At 43.7% G+C, this 12,256-nt stretch overlaps 1 protein-coding gene across 1 annotated transcript in view; it reads right to left on the bottom strand.

Annotated features, from left to right (window-relative positions):
- Positions 1 to 11,133, bottom strand: part of LOC311137268 (5'-nucleotidase domain-containing protein 3-like) — a 29,831-nt gene extending 18,698 nt beyond the window's left edge. Inside the window, exons 1-6 of the mRNA XM_084171668.1 lie at positions 10,688 to 11,133; positions 9,259 to 9,443; positions 8,148 to 8,222; positions 5,400 to 5,455; positions 5,146 to 5,236; positions 4,608 to 4,745 (exon numbers count right to left, since the gene is read on the bottom strand). Of these exons, the coding sequence (XP_084027794.1) occupies positions 4,608 to 4,745; positions 5,146 to 5,236; positions 5,400 to 5,455; positions 8,148 to 8,222; positions 9,259 to 9,443; positions 10,688 to 11,000 (858 nt within the window). The 5' untranslated portion in view covers positions 11,001 to 11,133. The remainder of the gene's footprint in view (positions 1 to 4,607; positions 4,746 to 5,145; positions 5,237 to 5,399; positions 5,456 to 8,147; positions 8,223 to 9,258; positions 9,444 to 10,687) is intronic.
- Between the last annotated feature and the right edge of the window lie 1,123 nt (positions 11,134 to 12,256).

Below are 12,256 nucleotides of genomic sequence, written 5' to 3'. Positions count from 1 at the left end.
CAGGCGCCTCTAAAATTAGACTGCCATTTTCAAAAACTAAGCTTCAAATTTGTCACTGAGCACACAATAATAACAGCAGCATCACAACCAATGATCACAACAAGGCATTATTATAAACACATATACAGTGGGTATCATAAGTAGTCACCCCCCTTGGATTTGTTCACATTTTGTTGCGTTACAAAGTAGGATTTAAATTAATTTAATTCAGTTTTTGAATTTTTATCTACAAAACAAAAAGTACAGTTCTAACTGTTTTATTATTAATGAAAAATAAAACCGTTATATCTTGATTAGATAAGTATTCACCCCAAGTCTATACATATAAACACCTTTGTCAGCAATTACAGCTGTAAGTCTTCTTGGTTAAGTCTCTAAGGTCGTGTCTACACTTGACACTTACATGCAACTTCTGCTATCAGAATACGAAGATCGCATTTAAAAGACGGGTCTAGATGCACAGAAGTCGCTTTGTGTTCTGATTGCGTTCAGATCTAGCTGACCACTTCAAGAGGTGGTCAGGGATGCATTGTGTGCGGATTTCTCCTCAGTCTGGACGCAATCAGGCTACCGAAAGCACATACAGTGGGCGATGTCATCAGTACTCATCCCACAAGTCTCCAGAAAACTTGTGTTTTGGGACCTAGAGGCACCTTTTCATTATAACGTTGGAGGAAATATGTTCCTAGCGTGTGAGGAACGTGTTTGCTGGCCTCAAATGCTAGCCAGCGAACTAATATTTTGAAAAAATAGAGTTGTGTTAACCCGTTTACAATCCCTTTATCATTGCTTGCTAGCTTGCTACAGAGGTTAGCTGGCTAGTTAGCGACTGCCATCAGTTGTTGTTGTGTTATTTTAATATTTTGCCTATTTCACCATTTGTAGAATGCATACTGGCATTTGAATATAGCGCGGGAAAAGGGAATCCGGACACACTGTGGACACAGTAGACACATTTAAATATAGGTGTAGATGCATGAAGCGTTCGTTATTCCATGATCAGAACTCTATGATCAGAATATTAAAGCTGCATGAACTGCCAAGTCTAGACAAGGCCTAAGAGCTTTGCAGACCTGGATTGTGCAATTTTTGTCCATTATTAATGTCAAATTCTTCAAGCTCTGTCAAGGTGTTGGGGATCATGGCTAGACAACAATTTTCAAGTCTTGCCATAGATTTTCAAGCAGATTTAAGTCAAAACTAACTTGGCTACTTAGGATCTTCACTGTCTTCTTGGTAAGCAACTCTGTGTACATTTGGCTTTGTGTTGAAGGTTATTGTCCTGCTGAAAGTTGAATTCCTCTCCCAGTGTCTGGTGTAAAGCAGACTGAAGCAGGTTTTCCTCAAGGATTTTGCCTGTGCTGAGCTCCATCCCATTTCTCTTTTATCCTGAAAGACTCTCCAGTCTTTGCCGATGTCAAGCATACCAATACCATGATGCAGTAACCACCATGCTTGAAAATATGGAGGCAGTTACTCAGTGATGTGTTGTGTTGGATAAATAAGGCTGTGCATAAATTTAATAAATGAGGCTTTGCATTTAAGCCAAAAAGTGTATTCCTTTGCCATGTTTATTTGCAGTATTACTTTAGTGCCTTGTTTTGGAATATTTTTACTCTTCTTTTCACGCCGTCATTTAGGTCATAATTGTGGAGTAACTACAATGATGTTGATCCATCCTCAGTTTTCTCCCTTCACAGCCATTGAACTCTTTAGCTGTTTTAACATGTTAAACTCTGAGTGGTTGTTTTGGACCCGGTACCAGAAAATAGAAAGTGACATATCATTTGAAAGCTATAGTCCTTGTCCTTTTGGAAATGGAACTCAAATCTTACTGCTGGCAATGTCGTACGAATCCTTGAATGGGAGAAGAAGTTAGAAATGTCCTCATCTGTCTGTGTCTTATTTTTTTTAACGATATAGCTTCAAAGCCCTGACTGCTACGGTCATGTCAGGCTTGAAAATCCATCAGCCATTTTGGCACAGCGACTGACTACCCAAACCAGATGCAACTGCTAACTAGTGGACGAACTGGGAATAAGACAGGGGATATTTACATCAAAGGATAGGTAGAGACTTCTGCTTTCTTCTCATATGTACAGTAGTATATAATTCCTGTAAGACTAAAAATGAAGGCATGGCACGTTGCCCAAGCCCTGCACTTTTAAAATGGCTGTGTTCCTATGGGAATTTCCACAGGTTTAGAGCTCCACTACAAAGGGAAGCATAGCCGCGGGCTGCCCAGTGACACGAGCCTACCAGACGAGCTAAATTACTTCCATGCTCGCTTCGAGGCAAGTAACACTGAAACATGCATGAGAGCATCAGCTGTTCCAGATGACTGTGTGATCACGCTCTCCATAGCCGATGTGAGTAAAACCTTTAAACATGTCAACATTCACAAGGCCGCAGGGCCAGACGGATTACCAGGACGTGTACTCCAAGCATCCGCTGACCAACTGGCAAGTGTCTTCACGGACATCTTAAACCTCTCCCTGTCTGAGTCTGTAATACCAACATGTTTCAAGCAGACCACCATAGTCCCTGTGCCCAAGAACACTAAGGTAACCTGCCTAAATGACTACCGACCCGTAGCACTCAGGTCTGTAGCCATGAAGTGCTTTGAAAGGATGGTAATGCACACATCAACACCATTATCCCAGAAACCCTAGAGAACTCCAATTTGCATACCGCCCCAACAGATCCACAGATAATGCAATTTCTATTGCACTCCACACTGCCCTTTCACACATGTACAAAAGGAACACCTATGTGAGAATGCTATTCATTGACTACAGCTCAGCGTTCAACACTATAGTGCCCTCAAAGCTCATCACTAAGGACCCTGGGACTAAACACCTCCCTCTGCAACTGGATCCTGGACTTCCTGAAGGGCTGCCGCCAGGTGGTAAGGGTAAGTAACAACACATCCGCCACGCAGATCCTCAACACAAGGGCCCCTCAGGGGTGCGTGCTCAGTCCCCTCCTGTACTCCCTGTTCACTCATGACAGCATGGCCAGGCACAACTCCAACACCATCATTAAGTTTGCCGATGACACAACAGTGGTAGACCTGATCACCGACAACGACGAGACAGCCTATAGGGAGGAGGTCAGAGACCTGGCCGTGTGGTGCCAGGACAACAACCTCTCCCTCAATGTGATCAAGACAAAGGAGATGATTGTGGACTACAGGAAAAAGAAGAGGACCGAGCACGCCCCCATTCTCAGCAGGTTGAGATCTTCAAGTTCCTTGGTGTCCACGTCACCAACCACACCATGACAGTGGTGAAGAGGGCACGACAAAACCTATTCCCCCTAAGGAGACTGAAAAGATTTGGCATGGGTCCTCAGATCCTCAAAAGGTTCTACAGCTGCACCATCGAGAGCATCCTGACTGGTTGCATCACTGCCTGGTATGGCAACTGCAAGGCCTCCGACCGCAAGGCACTACAGAGGGTAGTGCTTACCGCCCAGTACATCACTGGGGCCAAGCTTCCTGCCATCCAGGACCTCAATACCAGGCGGTGTCAGAGGAAGGCCCTAAAAATTGTCAAAGACTCCAGCCACCCTAGTCATAGACTGTTCTCTCTGCTACCGCATGGCAAGCGGTACCGGAGCTTGCTACGTCCAAGAGGCTTATAAACAGCTTCTACCCCAAGCCATAAGACTCCTGAACATCTAATTTTTTACATTTACATTTTAGTCATTTAGCAGATGCTCTTATCCAGAGCGACTTACAGTTAGTGAGTGCATACATTTATTATTTTTTTCATACTGGCCCCCCGTGGGAGTCAAATCCACAACCCTGGCGTTGCAAATGCCATGCTCTAACTGAGCTACATCCCTGCCGGCCATTCCCTACCTTACCCTGGACGACGCTGGGCCAATTGTGCGCCGCCCCATGGGTCTCCCGGTCGCGTCCGGCTACGAACGGCTACGGATTCGAACCAGGATCTCTAGTGGCACAGCTAGCACTGCGATGCAGAGCCTTAGACCACTGCGCCACTCGGGAGGCTAATCAAATGGCTATATTTGCATTGCCCCCCACCCCTCTTTTACACTCCTGCAACTCTTTGTTTATTATCTAGGCATAGTCACTTTAATAACTCTACCTACATGTACATATTACCCCAATTATCTCGACTAACCGGTGCCCCCGCACATTGACTCGGTACCGGTACCCCCTGTATATAGTCTCGCTATTGATATTTTTACTTTTATTTCGTATTATTTTATATTGTATTATTTTGTGATTTTTTTATTGGTATTCTTTCTTAAAACTGCATTGTTGGTTAAGGGCTTGTAAGCATTTCACTGTAAGGTCTACACCTGTTGTATTCGGCGCATGTGACAAATAAGATTTGATTTGATTTGACAATTAGGTAAAATATCTGACCATTCTCTGGTCTTCATTTCATTTTAAATCCTTTTGGTACAGTAATTGGTCTAAAAGCTATTTTGAAAGGAGATTCAACATGATTCTAACTAGTCCAGAACTAGGCTTAACCTGTGTCTGGGAAACTGACCCTATGAGTTTCACCCACAAGCTGCAGTTCCAGTCCAAAGAAGGTGTCTTTGGAACACCACTGTTCTGGTATCTTTACCTTGACGTCTTTGTAGAGGTGGACAGGCTCGTAGTCGATGTTGTGCTTCATAAAGTAGTCATTAACACAGCACAGTAGGTTCATCTCTGGAAGGGAGAAGATATCCATGAACTGTTTCATAGTGTGGCCATGGGAACTCTGGAGGAGAGAGGGGAAATTATTAAAGATCAGATAGGAAAAGACACTAGTGTAGCGAGGTGTTACTAGGGTATGCAAAACAGAAGTGTATCCCTAACGTGAGGCTGTGTCTTTTTACCACGTCCGCCCACAGAAGTACATTTTGTATATAGTTAGCTAGCACATGTAAGATTTGGTTCTGGGTTCCATGATTACCCATAATAGGGCTCCACAGGGTAGAAACGTAATACTACAGTATCGTGTGCCTGACTGTAGGGGTGAAAATAGTTCATGACCGGAGTGACTGGGATAAACAGAGTGGCCTTGCTGCTAAATGTAATGGGGTCAGTTTATCACGGTAAATGAGGCAGATATGTATATAGTGAATGTGGAAGGGTAGAGGAGGTGAGATGGGCCCTACCTTGCCATAAAAGTCACTCATATTCTCCAGAGGAACATGGCAGCCGTCGTACATGGCAATCACCTCCTTGTCTGGCACCGGGTGAAGACCCCTACATGTGACAAGAGAACACACAAGTTTGAAAAACCACTCAAACAAGGAAGTACCTAGCCCCATACACTTCTAATATGGCACTCCATCCATATGTTTAATCCAAAACTGTGTTGATTGTTAAAGTATTGATTGTAAACGGTGCTAGTATTGATAGTACATACCTGTATACTGTTCCCAACTGGATATAGTGAAAGGCATCTATCTTCATCAGTAAAGCCTGGAATAAATAATTGATTAACACAAATTAGAAAAATAAATGGCACCTGTCAGAATTGAATATTCACACAAGCAGTGATATAAAGCCTTATAACAGCTACATGTAACTGCCAAAATAAAGGAAACACTTCAGTAAATGAGGGATACAAAGTACACTACATGACCAAAAGTTGCTCGTCAAACATTTCATTCCAAAATCATGGACATTAATATGGAGTTGGTCCCCCCTTTGCTGCTATAACAGCCTCCACTAGATGTTGGAACAATGCTGCGGGGACTGTTGGGCGATTAGGCCTGGCTCGCAGTCGGCGTTCCAAATCATCCCAAAGGTGTTCGATGGGGTTGAGGTCAGGGCTCTGTGAAGGCCAGTCAAGTCCTTCCACACTGTTGGCACTATGCATTCGGGTAGGTAGCGTTCGCCTGGCATCCGCCAAACCCAGATTTGGCCGTCGGAATGCCAGAGGGTGAAGCGTGATTCATCACTCCAGAGAACGCGTTTCCACTGCTCCTGAGTCCAATGGCGGCAAGCTTTACACCACTCCAGCAGATGCTTGGCATTGCGCATGGTGATCTTAGGCTTGTGTGAGGCTGCTCGACCATGGAAACCCATTTCATAAAGCTCCTGACGAACAGTTATTGTGCTGACGTTGCTTCCAGAGGCAGTTTGGAACTCGGTAGTGAGTGTTGCATCCGAGGACAGACAATTTCTATGTGCTACGCGCTTCAGCACTTGGAGGTCCCGCTCTGTGAGCTTGTGTGGCCTACCACTTTGCTGGCTGAGCCGTTGTTGATCCTAGATGCTTCCACTTCACAATAACAGCACTTACAGTTGACTGGGGCAGCTCTTGCAGGGCAGAAAATTTCAGAACTGACTTGTTGGAAAGGTGCCATCCTATGATGGTGCCACGTTGAAAGTCACTGAGCTCTTCAGTAAGGCCATTCTACTGCCAATGTTTGTCTACAGAGATTGCATGGCTGGGTGCTCGATTATATACACCTGCCAGCAACGGGTGTGGCTGAAATAGCTGAATCCACTAATTTGAAGGGTTGTTCACATAATTTTGTAAAAGTGCCTTGCCAAAGTATTCATCCTCCTTGGTGTTTTTCCTATTTAGTAGCATTACAACGTGTAATTTAAATATATTTGGATTTGGATTTCTGTAATGGACATAACTTGATTCAAAAAATTCTAAAAAATAAATAACGTAAAAGTGGTGCATGCATATGTGTTCACCCCCTTTGCTATGAAGCCCCCTAAATAAGATCTGGTGCAACCAATTACCTTCATTAGTTAAATAAAGTCCACCTGTGTGCAATCTAAGTGTCACATGATCTCAGTATATATACACCTGTTCTGAAAGGCCCCAGAGTCTGCAACACCACTAAGCAAGGGGCACCACCAAGCAAGCGGCACCATGAAGACCAAGGAGCTCTCCAAACAGGTCAGGGACAAAGTTGTGGAGAAGTACATATCAGGGTTGGGTTATAAGAAAATATCAGAAACGTTGAACATCCCACGGGGCACCATTAAATCCATTATTAACAAAATGGAAAGAATATGGCACCACAACAAACCTGCCAAGAGAGGGCCGCCCACCAAAATTCACGGACCAGGCAAGGAGGGCGTTAATCAGAGAGGCAACAAAGAGACCAAAGATAACCCTGAAGGAGCTGCAAAGCTTCACAGCGGAGATTGGAGTATCTGTCCATAGGACCACTTTAAGCCGTACACTCCACAGAGACTGTGGGAGACTCCCCAAACATATGGAAGAAGGTACTCTGGTCAGATGAGACTAAAATTTAGCTTTTTGGCCATCAAGGAAAACGCTATGTCTGGTGCAAACCCAACACCTCTCATCACCCCAAGAACACCATCCCCACAGTGAAGCATGGTGGTGGCAGCATCATGCTGCGGGGATGTTTTTCATTGGCAGGGACTGGGAAACTGGTCAGAATTGAAGGAATTATGGATGGCGCTAAATACAGGGAAATTCTTGAGGGAAACCTGTTTCAGTCTTCCAGAGATTTGAGACTGGGACTGAGGTTCACCTTTCAACAGGACAATGACCCTAAGCATACTGGTAAAGCAACACTCGAGTGGTTTAAGGGGAAACATTTAAATGTCTTGGAATGGCCTAGTCAAAGCCCAGACCTCAATCCAATTGAGAATCTGTGGTATGACTTAAAGATTGCTGTACACCAGCGGAACCCATCCAACTTGAAGGAGCTGGAGCAGTTTTGCCTTGAAGAATGGGCAAAGATCCTAGTGGCTAGATGTGCCAAGTTTATAGAGACATACCCCAAGAGACTTGCAGCTGTAATTGCTGCAAAAGGTGGCTCTACAAAGTATTGACTTTGGGGGGGTCAATAGTTATGCACACTCAAGTTCTGTTTTTTTGTCTTATTTCTTGTTTGTTTCACAAGAAAAAAGATTTTGCATCTTCAAAGTGGTAGGCATGTTGTGTAAATCAAATTATACAAACCCCCCAAAAATCAATTTTAATTCCAGGTTGTAAGGCAACAAAATAGGAAAAATGCCAAGGGGGGTGAATACTTTCGCAAGCCATATTGAAAACAGGTGCTTCCACACAGGTCTGGTTCGTGAGTTAATTAAGTAATTAACATCCCACCGGGGTCATGTATAAAAATGCCCAGTTGCCCATTATACATGTTATAACATCAACCATGCTCACCTTTTGGACGTCATAGTGCAGTCCCCTGACAACAAAGTTTGGGATGTACTCGTACTTTCGCAGGTCCTCAGGGTACTAAAGAGGAAGGAAAATATATCTTATCAGAGCTTTGAAAGGAACACAAATGTCTCATATCAACTAATGGAGATAACTTTTTCAAAAGACTCTGCACAAGACAACGTCAGTGTCGTTCAATCATTGAGGAAAAACTGTTATCACAGAAGACCTTGAAAAGGCAGAATGTAAGAGACTCCAGAGAATTTCCCACGACTATGAGAAAATAATTTGTCAACTTTAATAGGGTGACACTGACAGCATAAATTGAATATCTCACTATGGAAGAAAAATTGTGAGTGTTGAATCAAATGGAGGGGGAGAATTGTCAAGGTTACGAACAAAGACGTGGCCTGACTGTGGTCTGTCAAGTACAACAGAATTACATAGCCTAATAAAAAAGCTTTCTGTTACTATGGTGATTATGTATCTGTAGCAGATTGCTCTTTCATGTGACAATGATGAAGAGGAAAAGCAGAGAAAAAGAAGCCTGGTCACAGATTTGTTAGTGCTGTCTTGCCAACTCCTATGGTCATTCATTGTCTGGCATGACAACCTGCCGAACTGGCATGCCAAGGACTAGAGGAGCTGTTTCTGCCTTCTTACCAAATCATATGATTATTGTCACGCCAGTGGCAGTTTGGCATGACAATGACTGTAGGAGATGGCTATACAGAACAAATAAATTTGGCATGACAACGACCATAAGATTTGGCTATTTTGTATCTGCTGTCTTGCCAACTCCTATTGGTAAGACAGCACAAACATATCTGTGACACCAGGCTAGAGGAACAGACTCTGGTCCCAGATCAGTTTGTGCTGTCTTGCCAACTCCTATGCTCATTCATTGTCAAGCCAAACTTGGCCCCGGTGAGCAGTTGGCAATACAGCACAAACTTGGTATGAAAACTAACATAAGCTTGTCAAGACATTACTAACAGATCTGGGATCAGGCTACTGTTCCTCTGCTCTACCTCTTCATCCCTGTCACATGAAAGACCCCTCTGCTACAGATCTGATCTGAGTTCAGCCGAGACTGGAGGACCAGACTATGTACCCTGTGCTCCTGGATGAGGATGTCCCGTGCGATGTTGAAGATGAGGGTGTGGAGGTGTCTGGAGTAGAAAGCCAGGGTGTAGTCATAGTCAAACCCATAGATCTCTATATCATGCAGACTCATCTCGTTATTGGCAAAGATAGTGTTGGGGTTCACACTGTTCTTGGATATCACCGGGATCAGAGCTAAAAAAGGAAAAAGAGAAAGAAGAGGAATACATCCATTTTTACATTGCTTGCTCAAGCTTTCTTTATAGTTGTGTTGTGTCAATGTAAGCTACATCTATTTCCACTGACTCTGCAAAAGGAATACAGGCCTTGGTCTATCCCATGCCCTTACTGATGAGTGACATGAATCATGACGAATCTGTGACCTTTATTGACGATAGTACCTTCTGAACGGGAAGAGTTTTGTTAAGAGCCCCGACGCTTGCTAGAAACATTAACACGCATCACTTGCGGTACGTTTTTGGAAACATAAGGAACGTATCTTCCACATCAGCAACAAATTATTTTCAAAAAACAAAAGGTTAAATTACTACACACCTTTATATGGTTAGGGTTTGTGTTCCCACATGGCCATATCTTCATGTTACATCGCTTGTTTACGGAGGACAGACGGAAGACATAGGCTCCGAACACCTGTGTGTATGCGTAACTGGGGAGGAGGTGTTGTTTGTCAACTGGAGGCACACAGCTTGTGGATCTGTGCAAAACTACTTCAGTAAGTGTATATTTTTTATTTTAAAGATTATTTCTCACTGATTTGAAAGATAAGAGGCATTTCAGCATACTTTTCGAAAACCGGTTTGAAAGTGATGATTATTTACTTTTCTAAACGTTAAAACACAGTGTTGGAATTGTAGTTCACATGGAGCCAAATGTGGGTGAATGTAACTGCTGAAAACCCTTCATACAGAAAATAAGGGTTTTCGAGAGCTAGGTGACCCCTTGCCCCTGTTATGTTATGTTACACACATGAGTCCACTGTCCATTTGCTGTGTCTCAAAAGCCCGTATTCCAGAGACTACAGGAGGGACAGCAGGCTATCACTGTGAAAAACAACATGTCAGTGTCACAGTCTATGTCCATTCAGTCAGTCAACAACAGCCCAGGATGCCTTTCACATGGTGACATTGACAGTGGTCACCACCAGGTGAAATGTCCAGTGTTTCTGGTACAATAAGTACTTGTAAGTGGTAGCTACAATAATAAGTACCAGTTATTAACTGGTAGAATAACTGATATACAATAAGTACTTATTATTGACATGACACCCCTGGTACAGTAGCTAGCTAAGTGAAAGTCACATAACTTCTTTCAAAGGAATATGCTACAGAGTAATGAGTGATTGGACAATTTTGTTTTGCATCCTCAACCACACGGATTGGAGACTTGTTTACACTGAATTCAACAAATGCATGTCCTACCTTCGGTCTGTTTTTTGGTTTCGTTGTAAATAGACCACAACCAGTTGGTCATGTCCTGGCCACTTGCGGAACTGGTACACATAGTAGCCTCGCCATAATTTTTGGCACCGGGTTGTTGCGCCAACACCTGCCCGGAGACCCTACCACGGACCACTGCACGGAAATCCCTCTCCCATAACTGAGCGGCTCGAGTCTTCCGCGGCGCCCGGTTGCCGAGGTGTAGTGGTGTTCCGTACGTATGTAAGGAGTTGTAGCAAATGAACAACTTCTTATTCTTTAACAGACTACACAAGTACAATGACAAGGGCGTCATGGCTAGTCCCCTTCGGGTTGTCGGTACCCAGCGTGTAGGTCGTGGGCTTTCGGTAAGCGCACGCGGTTACAACACTTCTGTAAATACAGAAACAGAATCGGTCCATGCCCTCCAGCTCTTCAGTGGCTACGTCACTTCCTTGGTTTCATTCAGCCTGTCAACCCGGTAGATATAGATAGAGGACTCATGTTTGTATCTGTGCCATTTTAGCGTCTGTGATAGCGTCTGCGACAGCAGCCCCATTGACGCTTCGAACACACCGACTGTGTTTTCTTTTTGGTACACCAGAAGTACATTCAGTTCCAATTGAACGCTGCGTTTGCCTTGCAGTATTGCGTTGCAGAGGCAGTTGCAGTGCGTTCCGTGTGGTGCATAAGTTGGATTTATCGAACATATGCCTCAAACTGTATGTGTAAACGGGTTGATAGAAATGGTAGCAGAACGTGAATGTTGAACTTTTGTTGCACACATATCTAGATGATGCTGCATACTATTTTGCGCAAAAAGAAGTCAGTGTGTTCAAAGCATGAGGCTGTCTCCATTTTGAAGTAGTCCATTTTCTTCTTCACGATTGGCTGATTCCTCCTGAGACCCAATTGAACATGATTCCAACACGGTCACCAGGAGGGTCAGCCAATGAAGTTGGAAGTCCCACCCAATTGACTACATTAAAATGGTGGAAGCCCTGGATGGCGCTGCCCATGCTAATAAATAGCCTTTTGGCCACTAGAGGCCTCTATCGTTCTCTATGGTCAACACTTAAAACGACAGAGCCGCCTTCTTCTTCTTCTTCTTCTTCTTCTTCTTCTATAGTATTATGGCCTTCTGTAAACAAACGTTAGAGATGCGTGCCGCCACCTACTGGATGGGGTGAAAACAGATCAACTTTAATGCAGGAATAATAAGGAAAGGGGAAGGGGGAACAAAAACAAAAACGTTCCTCCTTCAATCGGTTTCAAATGTCTACTCAGATCCCAACACAGGCTCAGGAACCTGAGAGGGGGAACCTCTTCATTCATTATTCCCTGTAACATTTAGTCCGTGAAGTCCTGAAGATCAAAACATATTTTGTCACCTTCACAATGATTTCTATTTGTTTTAATTAATTTCTCCAGTGCAATTTATCACTTGCGCAATAAACACAACAAAGTCTACCTTCTTCACTGCTAGTATCTCAGGATCCCTCTGATGAACGACATTCACTGCAGGCTGTTGGGCATGTATGGAAAATGTATGCACTCACTAATAGTAAGTCT

The sequence above is a fragment of the Coregonus lavaretus genome (genome assembly GCF_964263955.1).
Source record: "Coregonus lavaretus genome assembly, chromosome: 11".
NCBI lineage: Eukaryota > Metazoa > Chordata > Actinopteri > Salmoniformes > Salmonidae > Coregonus > Coregonus lavaretus.
The sequence above is the reverse complement of the archived record's forward strand: the minus strand, read 5'-3'. Positions and strand labels throughout refer to the sequence as shown.